General features: G+C 41.4%; 1 protein-coding gene across 2 annotated transcripts in view; it reads left to right on the forward strand.

Annotated features, from left to right (window-relative positions):
- The window catches only part of TBCD (tubulin folding cofactor D), a 115,908-nt gene that overhangs the window by 88,899 nt on the left and 9,592 nt on the right, over positions 1-17,417 (forward strand). For both annotated transcript variants that reach the window (XM_085077925.1, XM_085077924.1), the window contains exons 31-35: positions 4,271-4,354; positions 5,723-5,881; positions 6,710-6,848; positions 13,311-13,432; positions 14,214-14,291. In XM_085077925.1, the coding sequence (XP_084934051.1) occupies positions 4,271-4,354; positions 5,723-5,881; positions 6,710-6,848; positions 13,311-13,432; positions 14,214-14,291 (582 nt within the window). The remainder of the gene's footprint in view (positions 1-4,270; positions 4,355-5,722; positions 5,882-6,709; positions 6,849-13,310; positions 13,433-14,213; positions 14,292-17,417) is intronic.

Genomic DNA, 17,417 nt, shown 5'->3' on the forward strand with positions numbered 1-17,417 from the left:
TGTAGGTGACGTTAGTTTCTTTTAGTAAATACCAGGGATGTATTCAGTGGCACAACAGGGATTTGAAACATTACTTCTCTTTCTTTGAAATAACACACTTGGTCCTACTGAGTTCTCCTGCTGTACATTCCTGTTGTGGGGATTTTTTGCCAGGAGAGGGAGCAGCTGCATAACGTGTTGGTGACTGAGAGGGACAAAAACTTTGTAAGCTGGGCTGCAGCATCACCGAATCTTCTGTAAGTTTAGGGTTTCAGTGATTTCAGCTGTGAGACAGCAAGAATAAATCATAACTCTATAGGAATATGTCTGCTGGTGTGAAATCTGTAGAATAGGTAGATTAATAAAATAATAAGTTTAATAAACTTGGTAAGATTAATAAGATCTTAGCAATAGTAAGTCTATAGCAGTCATATTTTTGTGTCATTCTTCAGTCTTCAAGGTCTCCCTAATATAAAAAGAAAATTCAGTGTATAATACTGCATTCCTCTGAATGTTCTGTATTCCTTCAGTAAAGGGTGATCTGGAAAGGCAATTTCTAAATTCATGACCCAAAGCACTATAAAGTCTCGTGTCCTTCTTTGGGTTTGTGTTTCATTTCCAAAGAAGCTCTAACTGGGGATGTGTCATCACTCACTGATTGGAAATTCTCCTTCTCCCATTCTCTTTGAACAGGAGAGATCATGAAGAGCTCATGTTATTTGTGTTATCCTGTAGAATTACACAGGCTAGAAAACCACATGAAATACAGATCTTAAAAACCAAACATACTCTTGTCAGGGTATTTTTCTGCATGTATTTATGAGCACAAATATGCCCAGCCTGAAGTACTACTTGTAAATAAAAATGATTAAATTAATTAGAATTAAATTATCCTAATTCAGGAATAAATCCAGTATCTGCAGATTTAAAATACACAACAGTTTTGATGCTGTGTAGAAGCCTCAGAGCAGTACCACTCACTCCTTGTGCAGAGAAGCCATAAACTATGTAAATGAATGTGATAAAGTAATTTTAGTTGTCTTTTATTTGTTGGGAGTTGATTTTGAGTAAAATGCTTGTTTTGAAAAGGCCACCTAATTTTATTGTCTTAATCCATAATTTAAATTTGAAAGTATGCAGATATATGTTGCTTTCAGATACAAAGTATCAGCCTTATTTGACATGTGGGTGATACTGTTTGTGTGGTAATGATGTGGTACAGTACATGGATTTGACCTGTCTGGCAGCTGCATGAAGTGTCTCAAGGTACAGAGATGTGTGTTCAGGATTGCAAATTAACAACCTATTGATAGTTCAGATCTAGTCTCTGGCTCTGCTTTTGTTACATTCCAGGCAGGAAGGGCCAAGTGCCTGGAAAGTACTGGTAAGAAATAATTTTGCTGGTTGAAAACACTTTGTTATTTTCCCAGTTTATTGAAGAAGTTCTTGTCTAACAGCACTGACTCACTCACTTGGAGTGTTTGGTGTGTTTCAATCATATCTGTGCAGTATTTGTATGAAATAAGTGCTTTCAGTCACTCTCCTCTTGCTTGGAGGGTGTTTCCAGCAGTGGTGTGTGAACAGGAGAGTGGCAGTGCTCAGCTGCAGCAGCCACAGCCTGCCAGTCCTGGCCAAGTGCTGCCCTGCAGGCATCGTGTCAGGGTGGAACCTTTTTGGTTAGGCTCAGATTTGTTATGTCCTGTTAGAGCTCTGTCCTACTTCAGGGTCATTATTTCATTTGGTAGCCCCAGGTTTGCTTTTAAAAAAGGAAAAAAGAAAAAAATGAAATGCAGTGCCATTCTCCTTTCCAGGAGTCCTCATTAGGCTTGAATGGGGCAGGAGCTGTGAAGTACATTTGTAATAACATGTGGAATGGGAGCTACTGCAACACACTCTGTAACCACCTCTTGTCTTGTGTAGGGAGAAAGGTTGTGACTGTGCTTTTTTTGTAGTTTGTCCCATGCTGGATTGTTTCTTATCAGCAATCATCAGCCAGGAACAGTGACAACACAGTCAACCCTTGCTGGTTGTGCTCTGTGAGACCCTGGCAGTGTGAGATCTCACCAGTTTCAGCCTGGGCTGCAATCATTATAAATAGCTTCTCTGTCTTTGCACAGCAAGGGAAGTGTCAGTTCCACAGCACAAAGCAGAAGAAAGATAACTTTGTGCCATGTTACCATTGGGCACTTCTTTAATTGGTGAGCTTTGTCCCTTGAGCACTTCACTGCAATATTTACAAACGTGTTGGACAAGTTCACGGGGCAAATAATCCAGACTGCTCTCAGCCTTAGTTAGGGTTTGTGTGTTGGATTTCCCCTGTTTTCTGAAGGGGTACCCAGCTCTTCAGCTGGTAAAATTGTCATACAGCAGGGAAATAGTAACCCAGGGCAAGAAATCAGAGCTCAGGAGGTGCTTGACATCTTCAACTTAGAAGAGGAAGCGAGGATGCAGACTAGTGAGGATCAGGAGCAGGTCATTCCAGCTTGCACAAGGAAGGAGCTTGGCTTTCCCTGCTGGCAGAGGAGCAGGAGGGAGGTGGATGTGTCTCTAACACAAGAGAGGGCAGGTGGCAGCTGACAGAAAATGTAAGAGCAATAATACAGGGTGGGGAGGCAGAGAAAATGACATACTGAGCTTTGTGCTTTCAAAGCCAGGTGAGATACTGCAGTAGATGAGGACCTGGCTAAGTGAAATTAGGTATTCAACTTAACTTCCACATCTGAGAGCTCCCACTGCTGTTCCCCACAACTGTTGTTTATCCTTTGTCTGTCTGTGTCTTCATTTCAAAACAAAACAAAGTAGAACTTTCAAAGAAATCCTGAGGAAATTAAATTCCCGACATCCATTAAAATTCAAATGTGCTTTGAGCACCAGACTTTTTTTTTTTTTTAGCTTCTTTGGGCAATTCTAGCCAAAATCAAGTCAAGAAACATGCAAATCAGAGGGGGAGGGGGAATCCTTTCTCATGGCAAATTGTTGGCTGCTGAAGGCTTTTGTGGCTTCTCAAATATCAATGCTTTCTCATTCTGTTTCTTCTAAACCATTGAATAAGATGGAAAGATATGGGGAGAAATGCCATTTTTCTGGATAGACCTTGTCTTTGGTGTGTAATTTTTGTCTTTCTTTAATAGAATCGTGGGAAAGTTTCACCAACTTTACTCTCCATATGCAAACTTTACCTTTCTTTTGACAGATTGTTTGCTGGGGCATGTCTGATCTGTCTACATGTGTCAGACATGAATATCTAAGTCAGATACTATACAAAAAACTAGTATAACATAACCTTGATGAAAGACTGCCAAACTTGTTTTAAACTGCTTTGGAAAAAGTGATGTAATTTACCTTTTTTACCATTATAACAAATGTCCCGCCCAGTTTTAGACTGTATCTGCAACTATTTTCAAGTTGTTTGGGAAATTAGGAGGAGGAGTATTTCTTTTCATAGAAGGTTGCTCTACCTTTTCAAGTTTTTTTTCTTTTCCTTTTTAAAAAAATTATTACTGAGAAAGGATGACATTACTGTGAGTTACCAGTGTGATGCACATGCTGGGTCTTGTGCAGGGTCACTGATCATCTGCCATGGTATTGCCCATGTCTTAAGGAAGAAACCACTTTTAACACCTTGTGGATTGACAAAATGTGGTTTAAAACAAGCATATTGATTTTTTTTTTTAAATTGAAATTACACTTCTTTTAATTTTTTTATACTGCACTCAGACATTTTGAAGGTAGCAGATCATGATTATCTAGATAAGACTCACTTCAAGCTCAACTTAATATTACTTCAGTCAAACTTATAATAAAATTATTATTGAGCATAGAGACTTAAACCACTCTGAGTCCCAACTTTTTTTTAATGTTGGAAATATTAAGCTTGAAAATTCATACAATATGACACTCTTAACAGTGTTAAATATCTGAATGCCAAAATGTGGGTTGGCGTTTCCAGAAAACAATTTGAAGCAGGGAAAGCACTTAAGTTTGAATACATCTACTTGCACATTAAATATTACTAATCATTATCAGTTTTAACATTAAAGAATAAGCCTGATGAGATCTGGCTGGAGTAAGGTAACCTTGCCTGGCAGCTGGAGTGACTGTGGTGATCTTTGTCTCAGGGAATGGGGCTGGGAGGGCAGCTGTACACTCCTTGTCCTCCCAAAACACAGTAGCTGCTCTCAGAGGTCATTGCTGTTGTTATTGTGAATTTTTGCCAGTGTCTTAACCCAACGGATGTATTTATTTAAACCAGCAGTGGTGTAGCTGCTCTGATCTCTCTGTGTCTCACCAGGGTGCGTGAAGCTGCTATGACCAGCCTGATGGAAGTGACACTGCTGCTGGTGCAGAACGAGGCAGAGCTCATTAATGCCAACATGTATGTAATGTGCTGTTTCTGTGTCTTATCTCTTAGAACTACATTCCAGGCCATACAGCAGTGCAGTGCTTTGCACACTCTGTGCTCACTCCTTTATTGAGTGTGACAGAACTTCAACAGAAGTGTGTCAAGCCCACACAGGTGGGGAGGATGTTGCATCTGGTTTTCAGAGGGACTGACCTTGCTGAAAGAACCTGAGGGTGGCAATCCCACCTTGGAAATACAGCCCAGCTGTGGGATTTGGGCTCAACCTGCCACTTCTGTGCTGCTTGCCACTATTGTTCACTTCAGCAGAAAGCAAACCTGCCTGCTTATCCAGAGCATCACATCATTAATTTGGAATGTGATCAAATCTGAGCATGAGTTTGTATTCGTTTCATTTCAGAATTATTAGTATGGAAATAAAGAAAAGTAATTTACACTGAGCTCCTAATTTTTAATTTCATTATACAGTACTCCTAATAATAACAAAATTAATAATAATTACCATTTTTTAAGCACAGCTTGAGCTGCAGCAAAACTTTCCTAATAGTGGTTTGGTTTGTGGACAGAGTGTGCCAATGGTTAGCTCAACATATACATGGTTTACTTTTTAATTTTAAAAAATCCCAAATGTTGAAGGATACTCTAGAAGAAAAGCACTGGATTTGCTAAGAATACTCTGCTCACTGGTGCCCATTTTCAGGGGCTTCCTCCCATTGAACTGTTGTATACACAGATCATCCACGTGGAACTGAGAAAAGCATTCCTGCCAGCTGGATCCCATGTTCTAAATATTCTGGGCCTTGGTGTAGCTGAAGGAATTTTAGCTGGCTTTACTGTCATTAGTGGCCCTTTCTGAAGGGGTAAAGGGCCTTGTGGGACACAGTGTTGTAGCTGAGAGTTGAGTTATGAACATAGACAAAATAGGATATTGTTAAAAACTAACCAGAATTGAAGTGATTTATTTGGGATATATGAGATTTAGGAGAGACTTTGTCCTCTGCTACATGTGTGGGTTTCTACTTCAATATGTGCTTTTTCTCAAAGTTCCTGCTCTATTTCCATCTGAAATGTAGCAGTTCAGCCAAGCCATAGAGCACTTTGTTATGTTTTTGGATGAAAGGTGGAGCAATATGTTAAAAGGTGGATAAAATACTCTGTAACATTAGTATCATGCTGGGTTTTGATTGATTGATCTGTGGATGATAAAGCCCTGAGATTCTGTCACCATGTGAATGTCTTAAATCACATTCAGGTTCATTCTGAAGAGTGAAGTCAGAAAACTTTCCTAGGAGGATCATTCTAATTTATTTAATTGAAATAATTTAAATCTAAATACACATTCTACTGCTTAAATTTTCTGATTAATTGTTTTCTTCTTTATAGCTGCAAGCAGATTATGTGCTGGCTGGCTCAACAGTCAGCTGAAAAAATAGATAAATTTCGAGCTCATGCAGGATCTGTGTTCCTCACTCTTTTACACTTTGACCATCCTCCAGTTCCTCACATCCCTCATCGAGAAGACCTAGAGAGGATATTTCCAAGGTAAGATATTGAGAAATATCCTAAACCAGTGGGAAAAAAAGGTAAATGCACACAGTTAAATTTAAACCAAGCAACCTGATGTAATTTTTGTGCCCAAATGCCCAGTGTGTGTGTGGAGGAATATTTGGTGCTGTTTGTGAGGATTTCATTGAATTGTCCTATGAGTATGCATGAGCATATTTTTTTCCTCAACTGGAAAACATTGATTGATGATAATGATAGTTTTTAATGAATTGTATTGTTTTAACCAAACTCTAGTTCAGTAGTTTTTCAAGATGGACTTTTTAGTTAAAGCAAGAGTGAGAACAACTCATTCCTGAATGGTGATTATAGTACCTTATGGGAGTGAGGAGCATCCAGCTCTGTGTTTGGGAGAACCTCAGCCTGCTGTGACTGCAAGTGCTCTGTCTGTGAGGCTTGCTGATCAGCTGTGGTGGAGGGGATGTGTTGGACTTTCCTGGGATAAGTCTGTCTTTGGATCAGTTGTTGGGCTGCTGGTGGTAGGACAGAACACAGAATGAAACTCCAGAAAGAAACTTGTGTCCTGAATGTAGGCAAAAGTGCATCGCTACTGATGTAGGGAAAAGGATCTGCTGTTCAAATCTTACCTGGATCAGAGCAAGGACTGGAAGATTCCTTCACTTTACTAGCAGTGGCTGAAGTTTTGATTTGAATTTTCTCCTGTATGCTCTAAGACCAATGTTTAATTTGATATGTAGGTAATTCAGAGACCTTCCTCACTGGTGTGGAGGAGCCATCCTAGCAGTGTGGACAGAAGAAAAGCAGTGCACCCATCCAAGCTGATTCTTCTCCTTCCCCTTCCCGCAGGTCCGAGAAGGAGACGCTGAACTGGAATGCAGCATCAGAAGCTTTCCCTCGGATCACACAGCTGCTGGGCTTGCCAGCCTACCAGTACTACGTGCTGCTGGGGCTCTCTGTGTCTGTGGGGGGACTGACAGAGACCACGGTGAGAGCATGCTGGGGCTTTGCTGCCTGGCAGGACACTGCAGACAGGGCTGCAGACAGAATTCAGAGCAGAGGGCTTTTTCAGGAAGTCCAGTTGTGGTTTTAAATCTGATGGGCTTCTAGTTTTGCATTTTTAAAAGTATGATTATCTTGACTTGCTGAGCACGCAGGGAGCAAGGAGTGAGGGTGCTTTGCTTCTCCTGTCCTGGCCTGGCAGAACCTGACAGTTCCAGCCCTTTGCTGACCCTCAGCAGAGCCCCTCAGCTCAGTGCCTGGGGGTTGCTCTTCTCAAATGAGGTGAAAGCCAATTCATTTGTCACCTGATGCAAGGTGCTAACTATTAGTTGTCAGTAGGAGTTATGCACAGGTTTATTTTTTTTATTATTTTTGATACACTTTCTACTAAAATACCAGTGAGATGCCAGAAGTTCCATTGCAAAGAAATATCATTCAAATATCTGTCTCAATCCACTGAACTTTGCAATCATTATTTCTTTCTTCTGTTATGAACAGTATTTTTATCACTGGCTTTGGCAGTCTGCTAGGCTGCTAAGTTTTTCCCTGCTTTTCTATTAATTTAGTGTATCCTTCTGTTCTTATATTACAACTTGCATTGGTAGTTTCAGAATTCTTGGTTTCCAGATATTTGGCTTATCATGTTTTTTGATTTGTTGTAGCCAAAGATGTAAAATATAAGAAATTAACTGCTGGGGTAAGGACACGGTTCAATATGACACCACAGAGAAATATCAGACCAGTAACAGAATATTTTGAATTGTCAGATCTTCAAATCCCAGTGGTCCTGTAACAGGAGGAGTCTTCACTCCAACAGTGGTTAAGAGTGTTTCTAATTAAGATTTCCATCTCAAATTAAGAAAGTGGGTAGGAAAGTGAAAAGTGTTGGGAAAGAGAGTTTTTGTGGAGGGGGAACAGCTCCTGCTGGGTCACAGGAAGGAGGAGTTAAAGTCACCTGGAACTTGTCTCCTGTGGCTTCCATTTGGCAGTCACAATGTGCCCAAGTGATGTTTTTTTGCCTGCTGCTGTGGGTTCTGCTCTTGGCATCAAGAGATGTCTGTGAGCCTTTGGGATTGACGTGCAGAGTATTTGGTGTCTGTGCAGTCTCTTGGTTTTAAACCAATTTAGAGCATTTTAATGTTTCTAAAATGGCAACTAATTATATGGCAACAGCTTTTCAAAAATTTGGAAACAATGTGTATTGGTTTGTGACAGTAATTATCAGATAGACAATGTAACTCTTAACAGATTTCCTTAATAGCAAACATGCCCATGAAATTCAGCATTCAGTCAAACACAGTTAATTATAGCAGGCTCCACCAAAACCAAAGTTATTTGTCTAAGTATAAAAAGGAGGAAAGTTTTGGAGAAACAGACATTCTGGCTGCTAACTGGGGTCAGAGGAAAATTCTTATTCAATATTTTAATTTTTTTTAAAGTCTTGGTTGTTGCACTTAGTTATGAAAAGTGGAAACAGCTCAGTTACATGGAGCTCCCTTCCCTTGTTACCATCTGGCAGTGTGTTAAGGGAAACCTTCTGCACTGTTTTCAAACTGTGATTGTGAAATGTTAACTTTTCTGTGACCCTCCAGCTTTCTTCAACACTAAAGGCTTGTTCTGGCTAAAATATTCTTGGGGGCTTTAGAAAGAAGATGACCTAATTCTCTTTTGAGTCAGCTGGAAAGGCTAGGGAGGGTATTTACACTGGGGAGTATATGTGTGGGGTGAATTATGTTTGATATCTAAAATGTGATGTAGAAATTAGAATTAATGTCTCTTATAATGACTTGTGTTCAAACCACTCAGTCAAAGCCTGTAGCATTCTTTGCTGAATATCCAGGGACTGATTTAAAACATTAATAGAAAATATTAAGAACATTCCTATTAAATCCATATGAAAGGAGATTTTTAAAATGTTGGATGAAGGAAAAAGATTATTCAAATATGTGTTCTTGCAATGATGTGCATGTTCTTGTGACTTTCTTCCCTCTCTCAAAAAATATCTGTGCACATCCACACATGGACATGGAAGTTAGAAAAAAGATTCCTGTATATACTGTGAGATAATCTGAGTTCAAATGTCAGTTTGTCTTTTAGCCATCTCAGGGAATTAGCAGGAGAAAGGCTCTGTTGTAATTCCGTGGTCAGTGGCTGTTCTGCTGCAGCTAAAATTGCTCTGCAGTATATTTAGCAAGAGTAGCTCTTTGTTTGGCTTTTTAAAGAGATTTTCTGGAATGAGCCGTGTGGGGTCTCTGAAGTGTTTTGGTGGCAGTGGGGCTGCTGGAAGAATTGTAGCTCAAGCGTTGGAAATAATCTGGAAAAACAGAAGATGTCACTCCCTGTGGGATTTGGCACTCTGCTCCATTGCCATGGTTCAAAGGGCACTTTCTCTGTGTAAAAGAATCTTCTAATTATACATCTGGCCCACAGTGATGCGTATTTCTTATGGCTGCATAAAACCCCTCAGTCTGTGGAGATCAGCACTGTACAATGCTGGTCTTTCTCCAGTGCACAAACCCTGCAGTTGCAGGGGTCAGCATATAATTTTGATATAATTTCATTATTGTTGAACTACATTACATTCAAAATTTTGTGGAAGCACAGAATGTCCTGTGACTCCACTTCCCCCCTAAAGAGTGAAAATTGCATTTCAAAATGGTATAGAAATTGTAAGTAAAGCCTTTAAAAAAAACAAAGAAAAGGAACAACATATTCTGAACTCCTAAAGTTCCTCCCAGGCAGTACCAGAGCTGTGTTACTGTGTTAGATCTCATAAATTAAAATGTTTGGATATTAGTAGATTATATTCTAAAACATCTGGTTTCTGGGACAAATTGTATGCCAATCAATGCATATTTGGATGGAAGAAACAGGCCCAAAATCCTGTTCCCTAGTTGACAGTTCTTGATCAAAATACACTTGGGAATAATTCCAAATAATTTTTTATTTTAAAGAAAAAAAATAGTGTGAATTATGATATTCCTACTTCATGTAAAGTATCACTAGTCTGAAATGGCACTCTGAGTCTCAGAGTTATTGGCCTGCAAAGATTTGATTTATTAAGGGAGTGTTGCAGGTAAAACAAGGGGGACATGGCTTCACTTGGGCTAATATTAAATGCTACACAATTTTTTCTGAAGTTACAGTGAAAACAAGCTAGTGCCACTCCAGTGCTGTGAATGTGTCAGGATTAGAAATGATCCAAACCTGGTGTTATTTATTGAGCATGATGTGGTTTCTGCTGCACATTACAGGCTCTGAAAAGGTCCAGCCCTGTCCAAGTGCTGCTTGGAAAACAGGAGTGTTGAGCAGTTTTTGGGACATCTGGCTGAGTCTGGGCTTTCCCAGGAGCTCCTCATGGGGCTTCCACTGGAGGTGCCTTAGGTGGAGAGACTGAATTTTGTTGGGAAACCTGGGGCTGCAAGGAGGTTAGTTAGATGGGACAGGGACTGGCTGGGGTCAGTCCACCCACTGCACATGTCCTGGACAGGCTCTTCCTTTCTCATCACATCCCACTGGATTTTCAGCAGGTCTGTCCAAGGTACTGCTGCAAAGTACAAACCAGAACCTGTACGTGGATTGGGCACCTTAATCACTGAGATTTTGGATGTAACAGATGCTCTGTTACAAACTGGATGCCTAAGCTAGTTCTTTTTGACTAAATCAGTCCCACCTGTTGCCTGAAGACTGGTGTTAGAAGTACTTGAGCTCTGTTTTGCAACAAGCTGAGTAGGAAAAGTTTGACAAAGGTTTGTGTAGAAACCACACCATGCACCTGCCCAGAGCTGCTAGTGCCTCGTGGCTTCCTGGAGCCAAACTTCCTCATACTTGTCCTCTGGTTCAGGAGGTTAAATCTTTAGGACTTGAATTCTATCATCAGGTGAACAGTGCCTTTGAACAGTGCTCTCTATCATGCATTGCCTGTCGCTGCAGGATCTGCTCTTGGCTTCAATGTTGGGAGAGTCAGGCCTTGGCAAACCCTGTTTTTACTGTTTCATAGGAACAAGGTCATTCTCAGGCCTCCTCTTAAATTTGTATCCAAAGTTGTCCCAGTTCCAACCCATTAACCTCCTAATTTCCTTTCCCAGTCCATGTGGAACCCCAGGGAAAGGTAAATGTCACACATTTGATGTAGTGTGAATTTGTGTTCTGCATAGATGAGGAAGACATTTGGAAATACTCTTCTCTGCAAATACTCAGGAGCAGTTAAGATTATAGCTCTGATACTGAGTCTGGGACAAAAGGAGTTCACCTGAGGAGGAAACAGGGATTTAACCTGTTCATGTCATGTCACCTTGTTGTGCTGGAGTTTCTTCCAGTGCGGTTCCTATGGTCTATGCTCCCTATTGGGAAAATGTCCCATTTTTAAATGATGGATTGTCCACACCTGTACTTTTGTATTGTTTAATTACTTGCTGTCCTCATTCTCCACTGTTTCTGATATCCTGCTGCTCTGCCTTGGTTTGGCAAAGCTCTGGAGTACCCTGCCTGGAGCTGTGCTTGTTGCCATTTTCTTTCATGCCCTTTCTTGCCTTTTCAAGTCATTTGGATCTGCAGGGAAAGCACTGAGTCATTTGGCTTCCTTCAAAAAATGATGTGAGATCTGTGAGGTAGTTTAAGAGACAAAAGAAATAGGAGAGAAAATGACACCTTTTCATTGGGTTTTGTTTTTGTGAAATGGACTTTCTTCTGCTCATTGTTGATCTCTGCTCATGGAGGGTGTTAAGACATATTTTGTCTTCTTTAAATGGTCTTAAATGCACAGATTGTTTTGAAGAGTAGTATATAATAATTAAGCAGGTTTAAAATTTTTGGGAAATCTCTCTTACAATTTCGTATTTTTTCAGTGTCAGGACCCAGTTTATGCTGGACACACACCAGTGTTGCTTTAGGAGTGTGGAAGAACCACACTGGGGTCAGTTCAGTGTAGCTGCCTTGTACAGATTTTACTGAGATTTGACTGTCATTTTGAAACTCTGAATAACTGAATAATTTCTCTAAATTACTTGACCTTTTTCAAGAAATATTTCTGCTCCTGCATTGCCCAGGATGTTTCAGTAGAGAACAAATTGTTAAGGTTGCAGACTGTGCTGCTTCCCAGGATTGCTGTGCTGTGCTGTTTGCACGTAGGCTAAAGCTTTGGGGAAACAGTTCAGAGTTTTGAGTCAAGGCTAAATTGTTTCTTGTTCTTGTGTACTGATGCACCCATAAATGTTACTGATACGAGGTTTGTTAGATAAAATGTTTAAATAGAGATTCCTCTCATTAGCTTTTGAGAAGACACTTGTGACATGTCTCATACTCATCCAATATTTTATTTTCTTTCCTTGATAAAATGGTCAGTCCTCTGAGGGACTGGTGGCACCTTTCAATGAGCCTTCAAAATTCTCTGTATGAGCTTCAGAAAGAAAATCTCCCCTGACTACCAGGCTGTTAACACTTGCAGCCTGAACTGAAGGAAGCTGATGCTGCAGAACTGAGCCACCTGCCCTTCCCAGCCACCACCCCCTTCCCCAGGCAATGTGACCAAGGCCTGGCAGGATGGATAATCCTCACATCAGAGTCAGGAGGGTTCAGGAATCTCATTATGTTTATTCTTGATATTTTCCTCTGAGGTAGTTTCTGTAACCCCCCCCAAAAAGGCAAACAAATATTTCTTCTCTTCCTTAAGAGAAATAAATTAATTTTTGTTATTATTTTTATTTATTGATAATTAATTTTAAAAGATCATGCCAGAAACTAAAATTCCATCATCTCTCAGAAGTGGAAACTCTCAGCATTGGCAGTGATGTTGTAGCCCTTGTCCCTTGTTTGCAGAGTGCAGTTAGCTGGGGAGCACAGATCCCCAGGGCTGTGTCCAGCTGAGCCTTGAACAGCAGCACTGCTCCCTCCTCTGCCATCTTCCTAAGCAGGCTGATCAGCTTCATAAAGTTAAACCAGCAGTCATTATTTCGGAGTTGTGTTTAATTTTTAACCTGACTTTGATGGTGGTTTGTGTGGCCCAAGAGATTGTCTGCATGGTTCAGTTCCATCAGCTGTTTAATGACTATTACCTGGTGAAGTCCTGGTGTGCTCTTTCACCTTCAGAGTCATAACAGTATTATTGTTTGAAGTGAAGCAGGATAATCATAGTGGTTTGAGGATGTTTTATTTTGAGAGAAAGAAAACAGTGAACCTTTAATGTGGTCTTTTTTCCTGTAGTGGTAAATTTGAAAAGGAAAAAAAACCACCACAACTTTTCTTGAAAATGGTTTAATGAAGGTAAAACAGCCATGGTCCTGTTGAGTGATGTTAATGATCTATCCACCTGGCTGCTGTTTGAAGGGTTGTTCCCACTGCAGCTGTGCTTCCCAGCTGGGGAGGCTCAGGGCAATCCTGCAGCAATCCTGTGCTTGTGTGTGGCACTGGGTTTTGCCCTGACCTTCACTGGAGGTTCCTTCTGTTGCAGCTCAGATACTCTGCCCAGAGCCTGTTTGACTACATGAAGAAAATCCAGAGTGATCCCAGTGCTTTGGGCAGTTTTTGTGAGACGCTGCTGAAGGTCTTTGAGGACAACCTGCGCAATGACCGGTAATGGTTTCCTTGGCTTTTTCCCCTTCAGCAGCTTGTGGAAGTCAGTGTGGCACATCTGTTGAAATCTGCTAAGATGGGCAATGCCCAAGGCACATGTGTTTGTGCTTTAATAGAGCTGTTGGTAGAGCAGGACCTGTGGTAAAATGTATAACCAAGGAGTGATGGCAAAATATTTTGAGTAGTCAGGTTTTAAAACCATAGAATGGTTTGGGTTGGAAGGGACTCAAAGCTCATCCCATTCCAACCCCCTGCCATGAGCAGGGACACTTTCCACCATCCCAGGTTGCTCTAAGCCCTGTCTAAGAAATTGGAATTTCTTCCCAATATCCCATCTAAACCTACTCTCTTTCAGTTTGAAGCCATTCCCCCTTGTTGTATTCTTATGTTGTTTCTTGTCTCAAGTGCTCAAATGCTTATTCCAGCTGACCCTTGTGTTGGTTCATTTGATGCTGTAATTCTGATACACTCTGTGGAATACATTGTTTGTATTCTAGAAAATAGATTAATATTTTCTAATACTGTCAATGGTATATAAAGCAGGTGTGTTGTTAATTAGGTTTCTTCCTTTTGGCTGGAAGGGAATGTCCCCTCTCAGCCAAAAGGATGGTTCAGCCAAAACACACAAGTTACTGAGCAACCCTCCTCTGTGTAAATCAGAGTTCTAATTTCCATATGTGTAGGTACATAGGAAGTTTCTTTCTTTGCTTCTGATTAAAAATAGTATATGTCTGTATGCCAAGAGGTGTATTTACCTTGTTGAATCATTTTCTTTCCTCAGGGTGTCTGTTCCTCTCCTGACAATGCTGGACCAGATGCTGGCAAATGGCTGTTTTGATATGTTCACTGAGCAAGAAAAGTAAGTTGCTGGAAGTCTCTTGAGTTTTTCCACTGTGCAACAGGACTCTTAAATTTTGCCCTGGCTGCTGCTGGGTGTTGCTCTGGGGGTGCACAGGGCTCTGAATGTGAGTGTATATTGCAGTGCTTTAATTTTCCTCAAGTGGGACAATGGGGACAAACAGCCTTAAAAAGGTCATGATAAAATCTTTGACTCTCATATCTGTCTCAAAGTTGGTTACTTGTTCATTGTTTGACAACCAGGACACAAATCAAATGCAATTTGCATGTTTCACCTGGCAGACTTGGACCAGTGTCAGATCTTTCTTTTTCCAGCTGCCTAAATTCCTGCTGTTTGGAGTACATTCCTTGCTGTACTGGGAGCCTTAAGCACTGGCAGTGTCCTTGTGTGGTGCTGCAGAATTCTCTGTGCCCAAAAGCTATGGCTTCCCCAGTTCCACTGCTTTGCTTAATGGAAATAGCTCCAAAGAGGTTAATTAAGATTCTAATAAGAATAATAAAACAGACATGTCCCAGCTCTTCCACCCAGAGTTCAGTCTTGTGGAAAGTATTCATTGTAGGAATGGATAAACATGGGTGAGATATTCCAATGTGAAATCATGGGGTTTTGCAGATGTTTCAGAATAGAATGATTTTAATTCCAGTAATACTAAAATCTATTCCACAAGCTCACCCAGACAGCATCTTGGCTCATCTGCAGGTATTTGCAGAATTGTGCAACATGGATCCTGCAAGCACACATACTGGATTGGGAATCTGTTGATTCAAGAATTGTTCACAGCAGATAAATCTGAAAAGCCTTCGCCGTTCTAAAAGTTTTGATAGATTCTACTCTTCTCTTGAAGTGTGGTTTTAGATAATATTTCTTAAATTGCATTTGGCAGTCCTTTGGATGGGAATTTAAAGTGAATCAGGGACAGATGGAGTGAATATTACTTGTTCAGGTTGGTAATCATGCCTGTGATCTGGGGCTTCCACACAGGCACCAATCATCCCTGCTGGGCAAGGCTAGAGATTATGGGTGGAAATTCCAGTTAAAGTCTTGTCTCCCATGTCCCACATCACTGAACAGAAACCATGTGGTGGCATCAGGCCTTTGCTGTGTGAGTGACTCAGACTCAACCCTGTGGTGCCATTGTGATGCTTTGTGTAAAAGACCTGAAATAAAATCCAGGGCTATTATAAGGGGAAGGATTTTAAAGTTTATCCAGATGTATTTGCCTCCAGTTTGATGATGAAACCAAAAAAGAAAATTAATAATGAAGCAGCCAAGTGGATCATGCTCAGGTCAAGGGAGTGAAGTGCTGGCTTGGAGTGCAGAACTTGTTGCCATACAGAGCCCAGGAAGGGCAGAACTGTGGGGAATTGGAAGACAGCTAAAAAGGTGCAGAGTTTAGTTCCTACCTGTGTCAGATTTTGGTAATGTTGATGCCTTCTGGCCCAGAGGGGAGCACAGGTGAGTTACCTGGGTACTTCACAGGGAGCCAGGTGAATGCCTGTGTGTGGATGGGTGAGCCCAAAATTCCATTTCATGCAATATTTGCATTTTGTTACTCTGGTGAGTGTCCTTTGGGTGCAATAAGGGATGGATTCACTGATCCTGGCTCCAAGGCCTCTGCTGTTGGATACCACCTACTCCTTTTTGAGTAGAAAAATCTGACCTTGGGTCTGGTCTCAAACAGAACCATTTACTCCCTTTCCAGAGCAGCCTACATGAAAATGTATAAGAACAGCACAGGCTGAGTGGGAAAATGGAGACACTGCTTGGTGGCATGGAAAGGCCATGTGTGCCTGCAGTGTCATGTGGTTTTATATAGAGTGTGCCTGAACTTAGAGAGCTGAGATACATGCTTGTCTTTCTCCTTGGGGTGTTTGGCTCCCATTTAATTTCCTTCCCTAATTTTTTAACACATTGAGCCAAATGGGGTTTCAGTTGGGATGTAGGATGTCTGGTATCAGGATTATACCCAAACCAGCCACCAAACAGGCAACTGTTGCATTATAAAAAAGTATTTGCAAATGCATTTTGAAGTTTGAAGTGGAAACTCTGCACTATCCCACACTCTTTTTTTCTTATAAAACATCAGCAGTGCAGAGCGAGTAATATCCAACTGTGCTTAATTTAACCAGGATTAGGAGCAGGATCAGTTTGACCCTCGTGAGTGTTCCAGTTAAAACTGGTTGCCACAGGGTGTCACTCCTGCCCTGCACAGGTGGAACCTGCCAGGCATTTTTCTGTTTTTTCACACCCAGAGTTTAGAATAGAACGTTCAGCACTTCTGATTTAGTTTTGCAGCTGTATCTCAGTGTTTGGGAAGCTCTGTGTGGCTGGTGTGTGATCTCTGTGCAAAATGACAAGTGAGCCCCTGGGTGTTTCTGCTTCACTCTTCTGGTTGGAATGCTTGTGCTCAACTGAGGTGGATTTGCCATGTGTGGAACTGCCCAGCAGGGATGAGGAGTGTGGGGTAAATACTGTCCTGTGGGGCTGGAAATGAATCAGCTTTAGTGTCACCAGGGCCATCAAAAGGCTTTCACAACTGGCTTCTCTGCTGTGCTTGGCTTAGGTTGAGCTGTAGTGGGAAAAGAGAGCTGTCTGGCATACTGCAGGCTGTTATTTCCTCCCTGTCCTAAGGTGACATAAACCTGCTTGTCCAGCACGAGATGTTCCCCTCCCTTGTGCTGACAGGAATGCTTTGTATCACTCCACAATGAATGGCACTAGAGAACTGCTCTGGGTTAAAAGTACCATTATCCCAGTCAGCTTGAGGTGTTTCCTCAGCCTCTCAAGTGGCATTTCTCTTTCTTACATATATGTAGTTTACACTTTCAACAGAGGCATCCATTTATTCTCCCTGGTTTTTTTCTGGTGATCTTGCAGTGCTTTAAGAAAGTGTGTGTCCCACTGATCCCCAGCTGATGATTTCCCTGTGTCCATCCTCCCGTGGATTATTTTTTTAAGCAGTTTTACTGCTCTCAAATAAACAGCCATAAAGCAGAGAGCTGGCAGTGGCTGGTGGCTGTTCCATGGCCACCCCAGCGATGGCAGTGACACTGCTGACACCCAGCTCACCTGGAGGAGGGAAAGCAGCTCCTTTGGCATCCCACGTGTGCTCAGATTGCAGAATGT

The sequence above is a fragment of the Lichenostomus cassidix genome, chromosome 18 (assembly GCF_008360975.1).
Source record: "Lichenostomus cassidix isolate B80296 chromosome 18, HeHo_3.0, whole genome shotgun sequence".
In the NCBI taxonomy this organism is placed as follows: domain Eukaryota; kingdom Metazoa; phylum Chordata; class Aves; order Passeriformes; family Meliphagidae; genus Lichenostomus; species Lichenostomus cassidix.